The 24,397-nt window shown below is 40.4% G+C and overlaps 1 protein-coding gene across 4 annotated transcripts in view; it reads right to left on the bottom strand.

Moving 5' to 3' along the window:
• Nucleotides 1-24,397, bottom strand: part of CYLD (CYLD lysine 63 deubiquitinase) — a 67,029-nt gene that overhangs the window by 22,163 nt on the left and 20,469 nt on the right. For 3 of the 4 annotated variants that reach the window (XM_062176066.1, XM_062176064.1, XM_062176065.1), the window contains 5 exons: nucleotides 12,244-12,342; nucleotides 10,397-10,513; nucleotides 3,307-3,686; nucleotides 1,891-2,056; nucleotides 517-658 (listed from right to left, as the gene is read on the bottom strand). In XM_062176066.1, the coding sequence (XP_062032050.1) occupies nucleotides 517-658; nucleotides 1,891-2,056; nucleotides 3,307-3,686; nucleotides 10,397-10,513; nucleotides 12,244-12,342 (904 nt within the window). The remainder of the gene's footprint in view (nucleotides 1-516; nucleotides 659-1,890; nucleotides 2,057-3,306; nucleotides 3,687-10,396; nucleotides 10,514-12,243; nucleotides 12,343-24,397) is intronic. The other variant, XM_062176068.1, reaches the window with a different exon arrangement.

Genomic DNA, 24,397 nt, shown 5'->3' with positions numbered 1-24,397 from the left:
GTCAAAAAAAAAAAAAAAAAGCCTAAAGATTCCAAGTTGATCCACTTTGGAAGAAAATTATATATATGAAGGTGACAGTACTTTCACAGAAACCAATTTTTTAAAATACAGTAATTGTTATGATTGCCTTTGCCTCCTACAACAAATATGGTATCTATCCACCAATGGCTCACTGCAAGCATGTTTGATAAGTATGCAGACAGTCTGTACTTACTCTCTTCAGTCACAGATTTCCCACATCCTTCCACTTATGCTCGCATTCGCCTCCCTCAGTAGTCACTACATTCTTTTTTATATTCGTTTTTGGATGTAGGCACATGAGACAACATTCAACTGCTTCCACAGAGTACAGTACCATGCAAAGCAAATCTACCTTTCTTTCCTGAACTCCAGTCGACCAGAGCCAGTTTGCATATTCTGTCACATGTACACATGCACCCACACACAAACTCATCCACACGTACAGTCCCTGCCCCCAGGGACTACGTGTACCCACTGCATTATTTTTAAACTTACCAGAATAGGGTGGAGTCTAAGTAACAAGAATTGTAATGGCCCTGGATACCTTTCTTCTTTCCAATCATTATCTCTAAACCTTCTTTCTCCATTTTTGGTGGAGTATTTTCTTCTACTACTTCACTTAAGTAGCCTCCAAATGCTGAAAGAAAAAGAAATGGAAAAGAATTCTTTTAAACTATCACATTACAAGATGTACAATAAAACTATTACTATACAATATGCATCCCACATATATTTATTGATTTAAAATATATATTTTGGTATTTTGATGCAAAATCCATGTCTTAACTTTTACAGTAGGCTTTGGCAAACTGCTATTCAGCGTGGCTTATGAAAATGCTGTTTTTCAACCTCACTTCTTCTACAATTTAAAAAAATGATACTAAGTAACATGCAAAGCATATGGCCACTAAAATACTTGTTTCCCAAATGTTTTATCATGTACCTGAAGATGCTGCCAGTCTGAAAAAATAAAAAATTTCAAAATATGCTTTCAACATAATGAAAAGCATCCTTCACAATGATGGCTGTCATGCTGACACGTGCTCAACCCACAAGACACCTCACCACTACAGTCCAGAACCAGGAAGGCACAGCAGCGAGACCTGCTGCCCCGGACAAGTGATGAGGAGCACCATCCCCTGCCACCCACCTGAAGCTCCCAGTGCCAACAGTGATGTCTTCACGGGACATGTTTACTGATATTCTTAAGCAACATACTGACAGAGAAGTCAGTGCCAAAAACAAAGTGACATTTCAACTTCTTTTTTCTCTATTACTGAAGATTAGATGGCTGTAGGCAGTAGTAAAAAGTAATCCCCACTGTTTTTTTTTTTCTTAAGTCCGACTTTCCCAAATTAACATTTTTTTTCAAATGTCCCCTCTTACAATAACTAACTTTTGTTTACATGAAGTAATCATGTAGACACCATCACCTAATGCAACGTGCTGTGAGATTAGAATTGGCGCCGGGGCTGGTGCGGTGGCATAGCTGGTAAAGCTGCCACCTGCAGTGCAAGCATCCCATATGGGTGCCAGTTCAAGTACCAGCTGCTCCACTTCCGATCCAGCTCTCTGCTGTGGCCTGGGAAAGCAGTAGAAGATGAGCCCCTGCACCTGCATGGGAGACCCAGAAGAAGCTCTAGGCTCCTGGCTTCAGATCGGCACAGCTCCAGCCTTTGCAGCCAATTAGGGAGTGAACTAACAGATGGAAGACCTCTCTCTCTCTCTCTCTCTCTCTCTCTCTCTCTCTCTCTCTGCCTCTCCTTCTCTCTGTGTAATTCTGACTTTAAAGTAAATAAATAAATCTTAAAAAAAAAAATAGAATTGGCATCATTCAGGATAGCAAATAAAGGAAGAGCATCCAAATACCTAAAGAGTTACAGCGTTCAATCTGGTTGGAGACGGGCTGCAGTGATGCAAACCTGGAGTCAGGCCTGCAGCTCTTCAGTTTAACAAACAGCGCCTTCTTCAGGGCGCAGGTGAAGTACCGCGTGCCCCTAAAGGTTCCATCTGTGCAACCTGCACATTCGTCCTCCTGGAAAACAAAAGCTTCCACATGCCTCACGCTGCATCTGGCCAGACAGTATACAAACAAGTCAAGTTTCCAACACTTGTCTCTAGGTTGCTCTTTCTTGGAATCCCCTCTTCGCATTGTTACTAAGAATGACGGCAGGAAGCGGGGTTCACTCATCAGTGCTTTCAGCCCACAGCTAATCCATTCCTTGACCCAGCAGGAAGACCTCAATATATTTCCTTTCAGAATATAAGCCTAAATCTTCCTTTGATTAACTGACTTTCCGGTACCATTTTCACAAGTATTAAAATAAGGGAGAAGATGTAAGAAAGCCAATTGCTTTAACAACCCTCTCTATCCAAAAAATAACACACATGGGGCCAGCATTGCGACACAGCAGGTTAAGCTGCCACCTGTGACAATGGCATCTCATATCAGAGTGCCAGGTCAAGTCCTGGCTGCTCTGCTTCTGATCCAGCCTCCTCCTAATGTGCCTGGGAAGGCAGCAAATGATGTCCAAGTGCCCGGGCCCCGCCACCCAGATGGGAGACCCAGATGGCATTCCTGACTCTTAGTTTTACCCTAGTCCAGCCCTGGCCAGTACAGTTGTTTGGGGAATGAATCAGAGAATCAAAGAGCTTATTCTCTCTCTCTCGCTCGCTCTCTCTCTCTCTCTCCTTCCCTCTGTTACTCTGTATTTCAAATAAGTAAATACATATTATTAATAATAGAAACAAACAAGTAAAAAATAGATTTAGGCAGAAGTTAAATGTACTCACATCCTCCTCTCTGCATTATGAAATAGGAAACAACACGCTTCCCTGTTCTCTCAGAGGAAAATCCTTCCCTCTACCAAAGATCTCCAAAGATCTCTGAAAACTGTGATTAATTTTAAAGTCACTGATAGAACTATTGAAACATATTGGGGAAGGGAGGCTGAGGGGGGAAAAAAAAAAACAGAAAAGCTGATAACATATTTGCCTCCTTTACTGGGTTCTGTTTGCCATAAGGAGCCAAAATACTCTAGCCTAAAAGTCCACTTTCCTTCCATGAACACAGATCACCCAGCATTTGGAACAACTGAGGCAGCAGCTTTGTGGGTAGCAAAGGGAATTTAGGCAGCACAGTCACAACATTTTTCTATAGGTTTTTTTTTTTTTTTTTTTTTTTTTTTACAAATACAACAGTTTTCCAAAAACATCTAGTAGGGGAAAATCTACACAAAACCTCATATAGAAAAGAATTGCAATTTTTAGGTCAAATTAAATTACCAGTTCCAGTCCAGCTAGTACTTCATTGAGTCCTGGAGGCTGACCAATCCAGCGGATTACCCCATAGAAGGGTGGATTCTCTTTCACTTCAGCCAGTGAGCCCACTTCTAGACCGTGCGAGTTGCTGGAAGACATAGGCAGGGGTGGGCTCTCCTGGACAGGGGCATTGTTTAGCTCTCCCATCACAGACTGAACGGACAGAGAAAGCGGACTGTGACCAATGCTTCCATTGGTGTTGGGCATCTTGGTCAGACTGAACGGTAAGGAGTGAAATCTGTTCTCGCTGGATAAGGAGTTCATGGAGGGAGGCTGCAGGGGCGGCGAAGAATGGCCATAGTCTGGAGAGAGCTCTGTGAGCGACTTCGCAGGGTCTTCTGCAACTACGAGAGAGTATTCTCAGTTAGAGAAGCTCATTTGAGAAGAGGAAATCTGCTTTACATCTCTGAAAATTAACAGACAGAGCCAGTCCAACTGCCCGCATGGCCTCTCTACTAGGATTCTTGTAGGCATCGCAAACTTCTCTCCAAACCAGTGTTCTTGCTTCTCTGCCCAATCATCACACTTTTCTATCTCAGTAAATGACATGCAATTGTTCAAGCCAACAAAATGTAGGATTGTAGTGAATCATGTAAGTTATATTTGCTGTCCATTATAAAAGTTAGAAATTAGTGCAAAATGATGGCAAAAAAATAATGAATGTTTCTAAATAACTAATGGATCAAAGAACAAATGATAATACTTTATAAAAATAAAGAAAAAAGAAAATGGAAAAGGAAAGAAAAAACATTTGTAGACCCAGCTAAAGCAACACTTATAAAGGACATTTACAGACTAAGTAGTTTATCTTTAAAAAAGCTAAACATTAAAGAATTCAGCATAGAACTGAAAAAGTTACGAGACTTAAATGCTCCCCAAAGCAAGCAAGAATAAATAAAAGAACATCAATGAATGAAAAACAGATATATTAAAAAGCTCAAAGCCAGAAGAAACACAAAAACAGAAAGCAAACACCCGTAAGGAGAGCCATAGTCCAAAGGTGCTCCCTTAAAATAACCAGCACATCTGCCAGCAGGCACTGCAGGTGGTCAGGGGAAGGCTGAGCTGTGAATAGAACTGAGATCATCGGTTCTCCTGATGTTTTCCAAAAGGTAAAATAGAATCCTACTCATAATCTGCACCAAGTCAGCCCCAGATGGCTTTAAAACAAATGTGACAGGGAACATCACAAACCTGGAAAACGGTAACTTCAGGGTAAAGAGAAATTTCTTAAACAGGTGAATACAAATTATACAAAAAGATTGAAAAATATGGTCACATGATATTAAGAACTCCTTGCTCATTAAAAGGCGGCAGAGCAAGAGTGAAAGTCTGAGCAACAAACAAGAACATATTTGCAATACATAATAGGAGACAAAGGACTGAAACTTTAAAAAAAAAAAGTTTATAAATCAATAAGAAAAATAGACCAAAAAAACTTGAAAAGGCAATTCACAGAAGACATCCAAATTGCCAACAATCAATGAAATTATTCTTGTCCTCATTAATCAATAGAAAAATGAAAACCAAACCAACATGAGATATCAGTTCAAAATAAAGGGCTTAGAATATCACCTGTGGGTAAGGATGAGAAGCAACTGATACTCTCACACAACACGGATGGGCGTGCGTTACAGACCGCACACGCAGGCCCTCTAAGTTCACAGACTGAAAGCTAATCTCCAGGGCAAGGCCATTCGGAGGTGAGGTCTTTGGGAGGTAAACAGGCCATACAGAAGAGATCCTCATGAACGACGTTAGGACCCGCTTAAAAGATGCACAGAGAACTCCCCTGCCCCTTCCACCAGTGAGGACATGCAAAAAGGTGGTCCTCGCTGAACCAGAAAGCAGGTCCCCTCCACACATCAAGGCTGCAGGCACCTTTATCTTGGACTCCACAAATGAGAGAAATAAGATCCTGCTGTTTATAAGTGTATCAGGGTACAAACCAATATAACTTCTTTGGAAAACAGTTTGGTGTCATTTAGTGAAGGGAAGATGTGTACATCCCACACCCCAGTGACACCACTCCTAGTTACATACCCAAGACACATGTAAGAACATTAATAACAGCTGATAATAACAGCAAGAGGATAAAAACAATTCAAATGTCTATCAATGGCAAAATAGATAATTAAATTATGGTATATGCATATCATGAAATACGATACAGTAATGAAAATGAAGAAATTTGCAATCACATATTCCTACTACAACTTGGATGAATCTTAGGAACTTCATGTTGGCCGGCGCCATGGCTTAACAGGCTAATCCTCCGCCTTGCGGCGCCGGCACACCGGGTTTTAGTCCTGGTTGGGGCGCCGGATTCTATCCCGGTTGCCCCTCTTCCAGGCCAGCTCTCTGCTATGGCCCGGGAAGGCAGTGGAGGATGGCCCAAGTCCTTGGGCTCTGCACCCGCATGGGAGACCAGGAGAAGCACCTGGCTCCTGGCTTCAGATCAGCGAGATGCACCAGCCGCAGCGGCCATTGGAGGGTGAACCAACGGCAAAAAAGAAGACCTTTTTCTCTGTCTCTCTCTCTCTCTCACTATCCACTCTGCCTGTCAAAAAAAAAAAAAAAAGGAACTTCATGTTAAGGGAGGCACTTAATTAAACAACACTGAATGCAATGTGATTCCTTGTATATAAAGCTCAAAATCACAAAGAACTAACAGCATACTGTTTAGGTACACAAAGCTTAGTGATGGACTGTGATGCAAAACAAGAGAATCATAAAACATCAAATTTAAGATGATGGGAGCTCAGAGGAGAGAGTGATGACAACGGGACTAGGAAGACACCAGAGGATCTCAAAGGTAACGATAAAGGTCTTTTTCTTAAACTGAGCAGTACCTACATGGATATCAACTGCACTTTAAACCTACTGTTTTTTATACCTTGCTTACTTAAAGTTCTTTAGTAATAATATTTAATCTAACATTTAAAAAATTATTTCACCCTTTCTCAAATCGAATCCCCCAGGTCCAACACCTGAATCTGTATAGCAAGTACTGTTGGTTCTATCTGAAATTTGTCCATTTCTCTTAACATCAACCAGCATCTCCTTAATCCGGGTACCATTATCTTCCACTCTTTAACCAGCATCTAACCAGGTCCCCACGCCTCCCTTCTTGTCCCCCTCCAATCTATTCATCATACAACAGCTAGCAAATCTTTTTAAAATGTAAAGATCTTAGGTGACAGTCTATCATTCTCTGGCTTAAAGCCATCTAACGGCTTTGTGATATTCTTAGAGTAAGTACTAATTTTTTATCTAGATTTATGAGATTCTGGATGAACTAGCTCCCTACCCACCTATCCAAACTCATTTCTCACCACTCTTTTCCTTGTTTACAATGCTGCAGCCACTCTGGCCTACTTCCTGTGTTTCTCCAATGCACCTTCGCCTCCAGGCCTTTGCCTACACTACTTCCTCTACCTGGAATGCTCTTCCAAGCTCTTTCCTGGCAGGTTCTGACTCACATTAGATCTCAGCCCAAAACCTTTCCTCCAAGAGTCTTTTCCAACCCAACCTTGTTGCTACCATGTTGCTCATTTCCTCCTCTGCACAGGTCACAATCAACTATTTCCCCACTATAAGCACAGTGACTGTTAGCTTTGTCTTCCACAACTGAATCCATAACACTTGGTATAACCACTAATCCAAGCAAATATTTGTAAAAGAAAAAGTGATAAAATGAACCAAATGTTACAAAGAAAAGCTTTTTAAATGTGTAAGTAAAATTAACTACAGAAATAATGTTCTTTTACATCTAAATTGCTTCAATTTTCAAACTTAATAATGAAGGCCTACTCCATGTTCCACATGGGTCTTTTAGGATCACTATTATTTCATGAAATTCTTATGCAGCATTAGACCAGTTTCTAGTAGAATCAAGAGGTTAGGAATATTCCCCTACAATACAGAATCTGTATTTACAAGAAAGACAAAATAAACAGCATTCACTTAAAGAAATGACATTACCCAGATTACGAAAAACCTATTTCCTTAGAAAGAAATCACCACACAGGAAAAGCATCACCAAATGTGCCAGTCAGGACAAGGCAAGAGGGCAGGCCTGTGATTCTCCAATGGACTGTGCCAGACACACTCCAGGAGAATTTTTAGACTCTGGTACCTACTAACACACGGGCCACACCTTTTGTTTGCTTGTTTGGGTTTTGGTTGTTTGTTTCAGGCCACATCTTAACAACAGCAGTCTATCAAGAGACAGGAGCTTCCTGGGGAAAGCAGCACCAGCTTACCTAGCCGCCTGCTCTTGGCTACAAAGAATTCTCGAGATGTAAAGGCCTGGCTGCCTATCTTCACTGCTCCACTCAGTGTAGAGATGAAAGCAGGGAGAAGACAAAAATCACTTCCCATGTGAGTATCTAAGCTGAACTTCCTTAACAGCAGATTTTCACCATTACACTGTTGGATGTGTTGTACTCTGTAACTGAATCCATATGATCACTACAAAGTCACTACAGTACTCTCACATTCTTATTTTCATTTAGCTTAAACACGGTTAGGAGATCTGCTAGGTACTAAGCCTGTGCAAACATTAGGACATAATGTGGCAGATGAGATAGGCAAGTAAACAAACCACTTTGATGATACATGGCCTAAATTAGGAGAAGTGGGAGAGGAAAGGCAAGGGTTTCTGGGTAAACTAACAGGCTGTGAATTAAGAGGTGAATAGAAGTAAGTGGAGATGGAAGAGCAGAAAGGACTTTGGGTAGCACAAAAAGAGACGGCGGTGTGTATCCCAAGATGGCCCAAGTTCAGGGGAAATGACAGAGATGAGTCAGGGTTACACTGCAAGAGTCTAACATGTCAAAGAAAGAAAGCTCAATGTTGTCTTCAAGTGCTAGTGAAATACTAATACATACTAAGCAAAGGAGAGGCATGAGGAAACACATCTTCAGAAAAGGCACTCAGATAGGAAAATGAAGAGAGCTATAGTGTAGTGATTACAAGCATGAGCTCGGGTGTCAAACAGACCTGGGTTGGAACACTGACTGACTTCACTACCACAGCCCTGTGACCTTAGGCAAGTTATCTAACGATGACAAAACAGTAAATGAATACCTACAAAGATCATAAAAGTGCTGTAAGGGTTAAATACAATAATGCATTAGTGCTCAGGAAATGTCAGTTGCAATGATGATGAGGGTAGATAGGATGCTGCTGCTGACAGTTAGTGGTCAGAAAAAAATTAAAAGAACAAGACTGTGGCAGGAACACAGGTTTGGCCACTACATTCATCCATACAGGAAGAAATGAAGGATCTGAACTACAGCCATGGGTCAGAAATAAGACTAAGGCAGAAATGAAGTGGGGAATGACTCTAGCAATACTGAAGAGAGGAAATCCAGAGGACTTTGTGATGATTACTTATGACTAATGAGAGAGAGAGAAAGTCCAGGATGATGGCCCAATTCCTATTTTAGGCAGTTGGACTCACTTTTCTACTTCTTCACTTCTTACCCTTGGCATGCTCCAGTCGTCTGACACAACTGACCAAGGTCAGCAATGGCCCTGGGTGCTAACTCCACAGGGCACTGTGTGGTCTTCACCTTACCTGGCCTATCAAGAGCAGTCAGTACTGCTGCCCAATTGTTCCATGGCTTCCTGACTCAAAAGCATCTTCCCCATATCCCTCTTGTCACTTTTTCTGTATCTTTCGATGACTTTTCCTCCTTCAAACCCAACCATTAAGTTTCTTAAGGTTCAGTCTTAACTCATGCCTCCCATAGCCACTCTTTCCTTGTATAATATTATTCACAACCTAAAAGTTTATTTATCTAACTCTTACCTCTCTTCTAAGCTCCAGACCTGTACTTCAACTGCCTACTTCACAATTCAGCAACTCAACATCTTTAACAGGGCATACCAACTCAACACACTCAAGACAACTCACCTTCCTCTGCCACCATCTGACTCTGCAAGCCAGAAAGCCAGACATTTTCACTGACATCTCTTTCTTTCTTGACTCTCATTTTCTGACTGTCCTTTCATTTACTTCCTAAGTATCTCTTATACCCAACCACTCCTCTCCATTTTTTCCCCAAGTCTAGTTCCAGCTACTACAATTTATTACTGGCCCTGCAACAGGCTTCAGTAAGTCCTAGCATTCACATAGTCCCCACTTCAATCCACTGTCTGCACCACAGCCAGGAAAATCTTTCCAAAAGGCCAATTTAGTCATGCCACTCCTTGCTGAAAATCCTCCAGTGGCTCCCCATGTTCTGTCAACAGGGCACTCCAGGCTGCACACGCCCTGGCTCTGCTTACCTCCCCATTCTCATCTCAGAATATGCTATACCCTCTCTCTCTGCTCTAGCTACTGTGCTCTTCATAGGCCTTGGCAAACAGCAGGCTCCATTCTTCCACAGGGTGTTTACAAACGCTATTCCTTCTGCCTAAAAGGGTCTCTGTCCCCTTTCACGTTGCTGCCTTCTAACAAACCTAAGCACAGGTGAGTTGCTCAGAGAATCCCTTGGAGCCCCGAGGTGAACTCCTCTAGTAAGCCCATCCTGAGCTCTCACTGCACGACACTCTGCAGTGCTCCATCGGTTCCAGTGACTGATCATTCACGACTTCCTTAACCAAAAGGGGCAAGGAGCACGTCTACTTCTTTGTGCCACTGTAGCCTCCATGCATGGAAGAATGCCTGGCACAGAGTTGTTCATCAGATGAATGAAGAAAGGAATAAACCTGAAGAAAATGATCCCAGAAGCAGGAAGCTAGAGTTTTTAAAAGAGAGTGCTTCAAAGAAGCTAAGAAAGACACAGACAGCAGTCTTTACTTGGTTCTGGAGTGCTTCTCCCCTACACGGATCAGTAAAGAGAAGAGATCAAGCTAAGCACACATTATTAAATGTTGCATAAATTTGCAGCTCAAATTGTGTACAATATTATAGTCAGCAATATTAATAAGGACTGCTCTATTCATTCAGTTTCTAAAACCTACAAATATTGATGAAAAAGTCATTTTTCTCTGATGTGTTAAAGAGAGGATAATTAAAAAAAACACTAAAATTATAGATTACCTTCATCAATGTACCATGTATTTTTTGATTTGGATTGTGGTTGTGAGTCAACAGAAGACCCATTTAAGGTATAAAATAATTCAGATCTGTTTCTATTTCCAGGGTCTGAGGTAGATCCTATGGAACAAGAAAAGTTCCTTTTAAAATTAAAGTCAATATGGAGTGATAGGCTTTTCTTTTAATATGAGAAATATGCATGTGGTTTAACAACTGTTCACATAACCAACAGATGGATACAAACAGTCTATTTTCTTATTGTCTTCAGTTTTTAACAACTTGGCAGCCATTCTGGCAATGTAATAAAGGTTCTTCAGCCCAAGAGTCAATACAGGAGGGAAACGGGAGTCCATTAAGGCAGGCATTTTTTATTTAAATGAATTCCTTTAAGAAATCATTCCCTGTGCTAAATAAAGCTTGTTTCCAAATGTCAAAAATCACCATTCTCCAATTTCACGTGATGAACCTATCAGCTCACCTATTAAAATCACATGCTCTATAACAACATTTTGCTTAACAATTGACTACACCTACTACAATGTTCATGTCATATTTGTATAAATTCACTCCATGATGTTCACACCACAAAAAAAGTGCCTAACAATGCATTTTTCTGAACATAGCCCCATTGCTAAGTGACAAACGACTGTATTTTAAAACAGTTCTTTTCAGAAGAACTCTTCAAATCTATATACAAATCTACATGCAAATTAAGTTTAAAAAGACTAAAGAATTAAACATTTTGGACTTGTTGGTCATCAAACTCCTTGTTTAATTTTTTTCACATCTGAAAAAGTAAAGCACTGTTACTTCTTATGCATTGGATTTATTCAGTGTAAGAGTTAACTACGTCATGGATATTTGAAGACACTGCCTGTCTCAGTATTATTTCAGAAGACATCACCCAGTGGAGAGCAGTGGACTACCCAGAACCCACACAGAAGCTGGGTTGGTTTGATTTTGTTGTTTCAACTTACAAGCAGGAAGCTCTATACTTTAACTAAGATCTATTGCACAACAATTAACACACTATGGTTCTTTACATTTAAGAGAGAGTGAAAAGTTTGAGTTACCCTATGTAGATCTACAGGTTACCACAAAACACACTATTACCCTAAATATCCTGCAATTAATTCTAAATTTCCCAGGGCCTGATGTCACATGACATTTCTTACAGTACAATTTCCTTTTAAACAAGCTTAAATAGTTTTGTTCACTAGATTACTAAGGAAAACATATTCTTCTCCTATCCCACACCTGAGTTAACAAAAATTTTTTAACTTTTTTAAATGAGCTGTTTGGCTTAAGTACCACCCTGTAAATCTATGAAGTATGTGGAAGCTAACAACAACAACAACACAAAAGCTGTGGACTCCACATGGACTGTGAGGTAGTTTCTGGAAGACAGACAAAACTTCCCACTTAGTAATTTGGAATTTAATCTGTTCCATGTCTTTGCCAGTTAGCAAAATCTACACAATTACACTCAAGTATACTTCATCCTATATGATACTGTCCACATACAATTATTTTAGACAATTGCAACCCTATAACTATATACACAAATGTTACAAGGACAGGGTCTCAAAATACAGGTGATTGTTGGCCAAGAAAAGACACAGATCCTCACCAGTAACTTCTCATCACCTAAGAAAGGTTGGGAATCCTTAGCTTAAGTAACACCATCTGCATAAGACTTTTCTATATAAAAAATTTTTAACTTAACTATTAAAGTTTGAAAGAAAAAAGTCTACTTACATGTTAAGGAGTAATAACTTATAATACTTTTCATACTGTGGGAAATCAGATGTCATGTAAATTACCAAGGATTGTATCCTGTTGATTCATACCTGTAGCCTTTGGTTTGCTATGACTGGATGAACCCTTGTCCCCAACACCTCTGGACATAAAGGCAAGTTTGGGAGGTCTCCTTTCCTGTGTCACGCTATCTGAAACAATAAATATGTTTTTTAAAGATAAAAGCAAATTCTTATGGAAGGAAAATAATAATTAAACAATTACAAAAACAAAAAATAACTGTTGAACAGAAAAGCAGAATTGTTACAGTTTTAGAATTTCTTCTTGGCTGGCGCCACGACTCACTAGGCTAATCCTCTGCCTGTGGCGCCGGCACCCTGGGTTCTAGTCCGGTTGGGGTGCCGGATTCTGTCCCAGTTGCCCCTCTTCCATTCCAGCTCTCTGCTGTGGCCCAGGAAGGCAGTGGAGAATGGCCCAGGTCCTTGAGCCCTGCACCCACATGGGAGACCAGGAGGAAGCAAGTCCTGACTTCAGATCAGCACAGTGCGCCAGCTGTAGCGGCCATTTGGGGGGTGAACCAATGGAAGGAAGACCTTTCTCTCTCTCTCTCTCTCTCACTGTCTAACTCTGCCTGTCAAAAAAAAAATTTCTTCTTAAAGATCATCAAAAGCATGGAAAGAGAACTATTATGGGGGAAGAAAAATCAATGCCCTGCTTCAAAATGTAATTTTGAAAGAAAATGCAACCCTAGAGTACAACTTAGCCAAATGCTTTAACCACTTGAAAATTTAATCACTTGTAGTCAATTTTATTTCATGTTTTGAAACACTACCCAAAAAACTTACTCATAGTTTTGGAAGCATATCTCAGATCAGTAGGTTCAGAACATCCCTGTGCATTATAAAGTGTTCTGTACTCAAATATTTCTAGAAGATTCTAAGATAAACAATTTCTTTATTGCATAAAATCAATACTTTTAATTTACTAATGTGCATGTTGAATCTCTCAAGGAGAGAAGACTTTTGCTGTGCCACTCCAATCAGCATCTAAGACTAATGTATTCATGGGACATATTCTGAAAAAAGTCTGGTCAGGAATATGCATTGTAGTAAAGAATATGCACCATCCAAAAACACACATACACCATATGCTAAGAATAGCAAAAATGTATTTATAAACACTTAGTCATATAAACAGGAAAAACATAGAGAATTATACACAGATCAGTACTAGAGGAAGCTAGAGACATAAAACAACAATATTTCAGAAAACACTTAAAACTTCATTTTGAAACATAAGCATAACAAATTTGGCAAGCATGCTTTTGAGACAAAGGTCACTTTATGCCTTTAAAGCCCAATAGTGTTCGTAAGATAGACACACAGTTCAAGTAAATGTATGAGAGCCAATGTGGACGGCTTTTCCTCTGAAAAGTTCAACAACACATCTGTGGAGTCCAACATGACAGTTAGGAGTCATACCTGATAAAGCTGTGTATCAGCAAAAACGATTGTCACCCCCAGTGGAATTTTGAGAACAGAAAGAAAAAAATAGTAAAATTTTTACTACTTAAACATGAGGGAAAGGCTATTAAAAAAAAAAAAAGAAAGGAAATAATACTGAATTAATGATGAATAAATGAAGTTTGGTAACTTTTTATCACGGTTCGGAAAATTAGGGAATGCATCAGGGCACTTCAAAAAGTTCTTGGAAAAATGAAACTAAAAGATTTATTTTGAGGCAAAAAATATTTAAATCCACGTGCAGTTTTTATAATACACATTGCCCACGAACTTTTTTGAAGTACCCTCAAACTATTAAGCTAAATATTAAATATCTAAGATTATGATGGATTTAATATAAAATATTATTTTAATTCTAAAAGCATTGATTAACCAGGATTTTGGCCAAGAGATATAGTAAAATAATAACTATTTACTAATACTTTCAGGTCATTCAGATATCTTCAAACATCATCTCTGACACCAACTGTGGAAAGAAAATCTTAGTCACTGGGAAAAGTACCCAAATTACTGTATAGAAATTAACTAAAGACAAATAATTCCAGCTCCCTAATGCACCAGGGAATGCAATGGAAAATGGCCGAAGTGCTTAGGCCCTTGCTACCCCCTGGGAACCAGATGGAGTTCCAGGCTCTGGCTTTAGCCTGGTCATTGCAGCCATTTGAGAAGTAAATTACAGGATGGAAGATCTCTCTCTGTCAATTTTCCTTTCAAATAAATAAAAAAATTTTAAGATGTATTTATTGGGGCGGGCACCGTGGCGCAGCAGGTTACAGCCACGGTCTTGCAGTGTCGACATCCCATATGGGTGCCGGTTTGAGTCCTTGCTGCTTCACTTCCCATCCAGCGCCCTGAGAAGGCAGTGGAAAATGACCCAAGTAATTGGATCCCTGACCCAAGTGGGAGACCCAGAAGAAGCTCCTGGCTTCAGCATGGCCCAAACCTGTCATTGCGACCATTTGGGGAGTGAACCAACAGATGGATGATCTCGCTCTTTCTCCTTCTATCACTCTGCCTTTCAGATAACTAAAAAATATTTTTTTTAAGACAGAGAAAAGAGGGGACATCTGAGAAAGAGCTGGATAGGAAGCAAAGCAGCCAGAACTTGAACCAGTGCCTATGCATATGGGATGCCAGCACTGCAGGCAGCAGCTTAATCTGCCATGCCACAACACCAGCCCCCAGGTAAATAAACCTTAAAAAATAATAAACTAAACATTTTTTAAAAGAAAAACTTCAGCAGTTTTGTGAGATTAAAACTATCCTGAGGGGCTCACATTGTGGCAAAGTGGTTTAAGTCACAACGTACAGCACCATCATTCCATGTGGGCTCCAGTTCAAGTCCCAGCTGCTCCATTTCCAATCCAGCTCCCTGCCAGTGTGCCTGGAAAAAGCATGAGAAGATGGCCTATTCCCTGGGCCCCTGACACCCACAGGGAAGACTGGGAAGAAACTGCCAGCTCCTGGCTTAGGCCTGGCCCAGCCCAGGTCATTGCAGGCATTTGGGGAATGAGCCAGCAGATGGAAAATCTCTTTGTGTTTCTCCTCTCTCTGTAACTCTGTCTTTCAAAAAAAATCAATCTTTTAAAACTATCCTGATTAAAGATATTAAAAGAAATACTAAGATACAACCACTGAACAACATGCACAAAAATGTACACAAAAGCCCTATTCATTTTAACCGAAAGCTGTAAATAACCCATTTTACAAAAGAACGAATAAGTAAATCATGGTCTACTTATACAACAGAATACTCTATAGCAGAAAAAGGGAATGAATTCTGAAATGCACAATAACACAGACACTGCATGAGCAAAAGAATCCAGACCGGGGCCTGCGCTGTGGCATAGTAGTCAAAGCCCCCACCTGTAGCACCAGCATCCCATATGGGTGCTGGTTCATGTCCAGGTTGCTCCTCTTCCAATCGAGCTCTCTGCTATGGCCTGGGAAAGCAGTAGAAGATGGCTCAAGTGCTTGGGGCCCTGAACCCACCTGGGAAAAGAAGCTCCTGGCTCCTGGCTTCGGATGGGCCCAGCTCCAGCCCATTGAGGCCATTTGGGGAGTGAACCAGCAGATGGAAGACCTCGCTCTCTGTTTCTTTCTCTCTATCCATAACTCTACCTCTCAAATAAATAAATAAAATCTTTTTTTAAAAAAGAGAATCCAAAGCAAAAGTACCCATTATATGTAGAATACCCAGCAAGAATGCACTCAAAATGATAAAATCAGAAGCTTATCCACCACTCTTGTTTGCCTGATTCAGGTGGGGACCCTTTTCCTGCCAAGGGCCATTTGGATATTTATAACACCATTCATGGGCCATACAAAATTATCAATGGAAAAATCAGTCTGTTATAGATTTACTGAATTTCAAGTCCCACCCACGGTTGCCAGGGCCAGACCAAATGATTTTAAGAGTCTTATATGGCCAGACATTCCCCACCCCTGATTTAATTTTAAAAATAAATAAATCCCTTGGAAAATCTTAGGCTGGAAATGGTAATAAATCAGTGAACAAGACATTGTTCAAACCAAAAGAAATGTCTATGAATGTAAATGACCCATTAAATGGCGAGAAACTGCTTAATTAGTGCACTGCTTAACATCATCAGCCACAAGAGCATAATTCAGGTCCAAATGAGAAGTTAAGGGCCATTGAAAATCTGAGAATATAAAACCTAATACCAAACACACTTCACAATGCATCATATAAAGATTTCTAAAGGGTTCTATTATTGATCAGAATAAATACTTTCCTAGGACAACTAATTACCAAAAACCTTTCAAGGAATGCTAGAAGGTTCTATATAGATAACACTAGAATTGCATCTTGAACTATATATAGTCAAGGTGATTCAAACTGACAACCAATCTCTATGGAAGGCCATTTATCATCATGTATCAAAGTGTGAAATGTACATACCCTTTGGCCCAGCAATTCTATGCCCAGGATGTTTTGGCCATACTGGCTTCATGCAAACTGATACATACAAGCGCACTACAAAGAGTTCATGGGAAGTGGATTTTAGATGCTGTGGTTGAAGAGGATTTGGTTCCCCAAACTTTCACAGATGTTTAAATACCAAAGTCTTATGTTAACAGTTGGTGAATTAGGTAGAGGCTTGATTAAATTATGATGTCTGAAGGTAAGGCCTTTAGGAAGTCATTGCATTGGATTAGGTTGCTAGAGTGGAGTCTCATGATCAAACTGAGGTGCATTTACAGAGAGACCACAGTGGACACAGAAGAACAACATGCCTCCTGTCTCTCACTGCTTCCTGGTTTGCCAAGTGTTCATGCCTCTGTAGAGGTTCTGCTGCTGCCAACCTCCACTAGATGCCCGACTGATGGGCCAAGCGATCTTGGACTGTGAGGTGTGAGTTGAAGTAAACCTTCCCTCCTAAATGGCTCTTCTCATCAATTTTGGTGAACATAAAGAAAAGCTGACTAAAAGGATAAGCTTATTTTGTACAAAAATTTTTTGAAATCCACGTGTAATTTCTTTACACATTTCCCATGAACTCTTTGAAGGTCTCTAGTATATATGAAGTTATTCACGTTTATAATAACAGACTTGTGGGGAAGCTGTAGGTTGAGCCACAGTTTGCAACACCTGCATCCCACACCAGAGTGTCAGTTCGTGTCTGGCTAGTCTGCACTTCCAATCCAACTTCCTCCTAAAGCACCTGCGAACGCAGCAGATGACGGCAGTTATTGGTGTCCCTGCCGCCCACAGGGGAGACCTGGATACAGTTCTGGTTCCTAGCCAGGTCCAGGCTGTTGTGGGTATTGGAGAGTAAATCAATGATGGAAGATCTCACTCTCTGTCCCTCTTTTTTCTTATGTTTGTCTGTCTCACTCTCTGTCTCTCTGCTTTTCAAATAAATCAATAAACCTCTTTTTAAAAATAGCAAAAGAGTGAAAACAATCTAAATGGCTCATCAGTAGGGGACTAGTTAAAAATATATATTCATAAAGTGCAACGCAATAATTTAAACAGATTAAGTATGTAATTTATACAAGCATGAAGTAATCTCTAGTATCTATTGTTAACTCAAAAAAGAAAATACAATTTGTCCTTCTAGGAAGATGGAGTGGACATGCTCTCCTCATTGCCCCTGCTGAGTACAACAAATACTAGAGGAGGAGAAGGCAGACCACCTAGGGATCTCTGGACCTAAGAGGGTTTTTCTTCTTGACCCATTTTTCCCACATTTCAGCCTGAAGATGTCAGCAACTTCAGTGGGCACAGAAAGAGAAAGCCCCAACCAAAGTCTGTTCTCTGTAGCCCAAGGATATCCACTTTCCCCAGAGTAATATACAGGCTTCATGAGATTCCTATCGAAACTCAAAAAAAAAAAAAAATGTATGGATACACATAAGGTTATTCTAATACGGACACAGAGAAGCAAAAAGATCTAGAAAAGCTAAAAGCATTTTGCAGAAGAAGGTTAAGTAGAAAGAACCAGTTTCCCAATTACAAGACTTATTGTTTAACTATAGCAATCAAGAGGGTGCAGTGTTGACAGTGGGACTGGACACAAAGTGGGGCCAGGGCTCTTGCACAATAGGTTAATCCTCCGCCTGCAGCGCCAGCATCACATATGGGCACTGGTTCTAGTCCCGGCTGCTCCTCTTCCAATCTAGCTCTCTGCTATGGCCTGGAAAAGCAGTGGAAGATGGCCTAAGTCCTTGGGCCCCTGCACCTGTGTAAGAGACCCAGAAGAAGCTCCTGGTTCCTGGTTTCAGAATGGCCCAGCTCCGATGGTTGAGGTCATTTGGGGAGTGACCCAGCAGATATAAGACTCTTCTCTCTGTTCCTCCCTCCCATTGTCTATAACTCTACCTCTCAAATAAATAAATTAAAAATCTTAAACACACACACACACACACACACACACTGGAGAACACACCCATATAAATATGCTGAACTGATTTTTTTTTAATGTATTTATTTAAAAGGCGGAGTGAGAGAGAGAGGGGAAGAGAGATCTTCCATTACTGCTTTACTCTACAACAGCCAGGTCTGGCCAAAGCCAGAAGCCTAAACTCCATCTCCCATGTGGGTCCCCCATGTGGGTGGCAGGGACACAAGTACTTGGGTCATTCCACTACCTTCCCAGAAACCTTAGCAGGGAGCTGGATCAGAAGCAGAACAGCCAGGATTTGAAATGGCATTCTGATGTGGGACATGGTAAGCAGAGGCCAAATCCACTGCATCACAACACTGGCCCACCAAACTGATTTTTCACAAAGGTATAGTGTAAAAGGAATTCAGTGGAAGACAGATATTTTTCTCAACAGATGGTTCTGGGGCAATTAGTTACCCAGAGGTTAAAAAAATCCATTAAATCTCATTAAAAAATAATTCAAAATGAATCATGAAGTAAAATGTAAAATGTAATACTGAAACTTTTGGGGGAAAAAAATCAGTAAGTATGCAGGGAAATAAGAACTCTCATACTTTGCTGGTGGGAAGGTAAGATGGTGCAGCCACTCTGGAACCCAGTGTGGCAGTTCCACAAAATGACTAGAATTACCATATAACACAGCAGTTCCACTTTCAGCACATACTCAAGAGAATCATAAACATGTATCCACAGAAAAACTTGTACATGAATTTCACAGCAACATGTTTTATAATAGACTAGAAATAATTCAAATGTCTATCAGGTGATGAATAAAATCTGTACTTAGTCCACTGAATGGATACTGAATGGGACTGTATTCAGCCATAAGCTGTAAGACTAGAGTGCCGAGGCTCACTGGGCTAAGCCTCTACCTATGGTGCGAGTGTCCTATTTGGATGCCAGTTCATGTTCCAGCTGCTCCTCTTCCAATCCAGCTCTCTGTAGCCTGGGAAAGAGTAGAAGATGGCCCAAGTGCTTGGGCACATACACCCCCATAGAGACCTGGAAGAAGTTCCTGGCTCCTGATTGGCCCAGCTCTAGACATTGTGGCCATCTGGGAAGTGAAACAAGATGGAAGACCTTTCCCTCTGTCTTCTCCCTAACTCTACCCCTCAAATAAATAATAAACAAACAAACAAACAAACAAAAAGACTATACTTAAGTAAAAGAAAGCAGACTCAAAAGGCCGCATATCCTTTTATCTCATTTATATAAAATCAGAATCAGCAGAGCCCTAGAGACAGGGAGCACAGTCGTGGTTGCCAAGGCCAGGGGGAGAAGGTAACGGGAATCTATTGAGCAGTGGCTGAAGGTTCCGTGTAGAACAATGAAAACGGTTCCGGAACAGGACAGCGGCCATGGCTGCACATTACAAGTGTGGCTAACATCGCTGAATTGTGTACTTCAAAGGAGTAAACAAGAGTGTAATGTCATGTAAATGATATTTAAAGTTTTTAAAACTTCAGAGAAAATCTTCCACATTAGAGCAAGGCACATGCTGTTGGACTCGCCACCAAAGCATGATCCATAAAGGGTAAATTCTATAAACTGGATGTCACAAAGATGCAAATCTTTTCCTCTGTGAAAGACCCCTTTAGGAAGATAAGACAGGTATGGAGCAGGAGAAAATATTTACAAACCACATGTAAAAGAACTAGTATCTAGAAAACAAAAACAACTCAGCAGTGAAAAAAGCTGGGCAAATTAGTCCCTGGGCAAGTGAGACAAAGAGACACTTCACTGAGGAAGATACACAAACAGCAAACGCAAGAAAGACATCCAACATCATTAGCCATCAGGGAAACTCAAATTAAAACCACAATGAAATATCAACTACACATCTCTCAGAAGAGTCAAAATTAAAAATAATGGCAGCACCAAATGCTGGTGAGATGTGAAGAAATGGAACCACTTACATATTGCCAATGGTAATGTAAAATAGTACAGTCATTCTGGAAAACAGTTTAGCCTATAATACAACCAACAATTGCACTCCTGGATATTTACGATAGGAACCGAAGATATATGTTCACTCAAAAACTGTATATAAATGCTAATAAATATATTAACCATAATAGATAAAAATTGGAGACAAATCAGCTGTCCTTCAGTAGGTAAACAGTTAAACAATGGATAGACAGTTAAATGTGGAATATTTCTCAGCAATAAAAAAGAGCAAACCATTGATTTGCACAACAAGAATTGTGCTGAGAGAAGAAAGCCAATCTTAAGAGGTTACCCACTGTACAGTTAAATTTATAATAATGTTGTGTTTTTAAGATTGTATTTATTTGAAAGGCAGTGACAGAGAGAGGAGAGACAGAAAGAGAGAGAGAGATCTTCCATCCGCTGGTTCCCTCCCCAAATGGCTGCAATAGCCAGGGCTGGGCCAGGCTTAGACCAGGAACCAAGAACTCCATCTGGGTCTCCCACATGGGTGCAGGGGCCCAAGTACCTGGGCCATCCCTCTGCTGCTTTCTCAGGCACATTATCAGGGAGCCAGATGGGAAGTGGAGCAGCCAGGACTCAAAATTGGGCTCTGATATGGAAAGCTGGGGTATATGGGATACCGGGCACTTAACCCACTGTACTACAGCGCTGGCTCTAGTATATCTAACACTCTTGAACTGACAACACTACAGAAATGGATAAATGATTAGTGGTAGTCAGAGGTTAAGGAGGGGATGGGAGAGGAGTAAAGCAGTGTGGCAGTAAAGGGGCAACTTAAGGATGCTTGTGGTGTTGGGAATGTTCTGTATCTTGACTGTGTCAGTGTCAACCTGGCTGCAATACTGTCCCATAGTTTCACACTGGCTAAAAAATAAACAGGATTTCCTTTGCATACAAACCTACAATTGCAAATATCTGCAAATCATGTATCTGATAAAGAGCTTGCATTCGGAATTTAGAAATAATCCTCAAAACTCAATGCGGAGTGGACATTTGGCACAGCAGCTGAGCTGCCACTTGGACTCCATAGCTCATGTCAGGGTACCTGGGTTGGAGTCCCAGCTCCGTTCCCAATTCCAGCTGCCTGCTAACATGCACCCTGGGAGGCAGCAGTGATGGCTCAAGTGGTTGGGTCCCTGCCATCCTAGGAGTCCCAGTTGAGTTTCAAAGGATCCTGGCTTTGACCTGGCCCATCCCCGGCTGTTGCATGCATCTGGGGAGTGAACCACTGATGGATCTCTCTCTCTCTCTCTCTCTCTCTCTCTCTCTCTCTCTTCTCTGTTTCTCTGCCTTTCAAAAAAATAAAAATATTTAAAAAAAATAAAATTGTGTGCAACTAAATGACTGCATTAAAGCAAAGAGCATTACACACCCAAACCCCCAAGAAGATGACAGACCGATCTAGAAATGCAGAAATGTCTCATTCTGGGATAGCACTAATTTATATGCTTTATCACAACTTCAAGAACCTGAACATAAAGTCAAATTAGATAGATTAGTGCTTTTACACATTTGAAAACAGTGAAAAGATAAAAAAATTTATTAACAGGCTTAAGATCCCTACACTTTTTGTTAAAGGTATCCATCAGAAGCCAGTAGCAGCAAGCAACTGACTGGGAAGAATTCTCTCCTAATCTTGTCAGCTGTTCAGCTGCTCCATACAGAGCCTTTTTTAAATGCTGGCAATATTAATTTTGTTCTACAAATGAAGGTAATTGGACAAGAAAGAGAAACTAGTGCTTCTTTTAGAAACACTATGACTTTTTTTTCTCCTCAAGAAAAGGGTGTTAATGATGACATGAAATTTAGATGAAGGCCCATTCAAATAAACTAAATTAATTTTCATTTAAACAACTTTAGTTCTTAAAGTCTATTTGCAAGCTTTATTTTGTTAGCAAATAAGTGTAATTTTTGTATTATGTTATAAAAGCTGGTATCATTCTTAATTATCTCCTATTCAGGGTTTATGAATATCAGGCTTTAAAAGAAAAAACATAGCATTCTTTTCCTTTCCCTTCACCACTCAGAGCCAGCAATAATGATAATGATAACTACTGATCTGAAAGATCAAAGTGTGCCTGACAAGTGACTCCTGAAAGGTTCATGTAACTGATTTGTACTATTTTAATTCATAACAATATTTAAATAAAATACAATTGTAAATGTTTTTAAGATAAATACTATCAAAAAGAATTCCTTGTCAGGTGACACTCAGTTCCATCAGAGGAAAAACAGAAATGGCAGCTTTTCCTCTTGGTCTGCTTTTTAAGTACAGCTGTGGGACCCAAGGAGATCTATACTTCAAACCAAATCGAGGTGTGGAAGAGCAGACAGAAGGAAATGCATTCTATAGTGTGGGTGTGGGGGGAGCACTTCAGATCTTCATTCTACAACAGACTGAGGAAAACAATCAACTAGACATAAGCCAACTTCAGGGTGCAAGTCGCTCTTTCTTTCTTAAATTATAATACTAACCTACCGATTTCACTAGTCTCTCAACTTACTCAATATAATAAATTATATTCAGTTTTAAAATGTAAAGTCCAAACTATTACAATTAAGGTAGGTAAAAAACATAGTTACGATCAACCTAAAATAGCACAAATTTTAGCTGAAAAATACCCTCTGGAAATTCAGAAAATAACAATGAAAAAGGAACATGCTTCATTGGGTGAGTCAATCGACATTACATTTATCCATGTGATTTTGGAGAAATGGTATTAGCCAGAATAGGTCACTCCTGCAGGAACGCATAAATAATGAAAAAAACATTTCTGAGGGATTCCCCTTAGACAGCCAGCAAGTTACCACTATAAAATCAGTGCAACTCCCAACCTCACTCTCCCGACACTGCGTGGCGCTACCCGGGGTGAGCATGGCAGGATGTTTAGCAGCACCTCCGGTCTCCACCCACCAGGAGCCAGCGGTAACCCTAAGGTGGAACAATCAAGTCCGTCTCAAGACAGAGCCAAACAGCCCCTGTGGGCAAAACCATCTCAGGTTGAGAACTACTGGCTTAGCCCTAAAATGACCTTCTTAGGAAGGTTTTGCAGTGAGGCAAAAGACAAAAACAAAGCAGAAAAATTAAAGCTACATGGTGAAAATACCATATTTCAAACAATAATAAACTGTAAAAGTAAAATCTATTCATAAATGTCAGGGAAATCCCTCTTTTTTTCTTGAATAAATGACCCTCTTATTCCAAAAGGCACAACATTTATAAATACAACTGTTAGGATGGAGTAAATTCCAACTGGATCATTTCTCCTTCAGATAATAAATGAACTTCAACAAAATAGATAAAACAACTATGTGCAGGCACTGCAGAATGTAGACAAGCAGGCAGATTATAAGGAGACTCAATATTCGAAAGAAGAGACACACAATGACTTAATACAAAATAGCTCTTTGAAACGCTAGGAAACTGTGATCCATTCTCAAAAGAAAAAACACACAATGGATACCAATTGCTAAGGATGTTTATTTATTATTTACTTATTAAGAAATGGAGAGAGAGAGCTCCCATACACTGGCTCACTTCACAAATGCATGCAACAGCTAAGGGGCACAAGCCAGAAGCTGGAAACCAGCCAGGAGCCAGGAACTAGGAATTCAATCCAGATTTTGCACATGAGTTGTGGGAAGCCACCTGACTGAGCCATCACCACCATCTCACAGAGTCCCCGTTAGCAGGAAGCTAGAGTCAGGAGCCAGAGCTGGGTATCAAACCCTGGCTCCCTGAAGCAGAATGTAGATATACTAACCTGTGTCTTACCCACTAGGCCAAACATCAGTCTGGCAGACAAGGATTGTCAAAGCAGCAATCATAACTATGCTCAAGGAGGTAAAGGAAAATACAAGGG

The sequence above is a fragment of the Lepus europaeus genome, chromosome 19, assembly GCF_033115175.1.
Source record: "Lepus europaeus isolate LE1 chromosome 19, mLepTim1.pri, whole genome shotgun sequence".
Taxonomy (NCBI): domain Eukaryota; kingdom Metazoa; phylum Chordata; class Mammalia; order Lagomorpha; family Leporidae; genus Lepus; species Lepus europaeus.
Note: the sequence above shows the minus strand (reverse complement) of the source record. Positions and strands in the feature narration are given on the sequence as shown.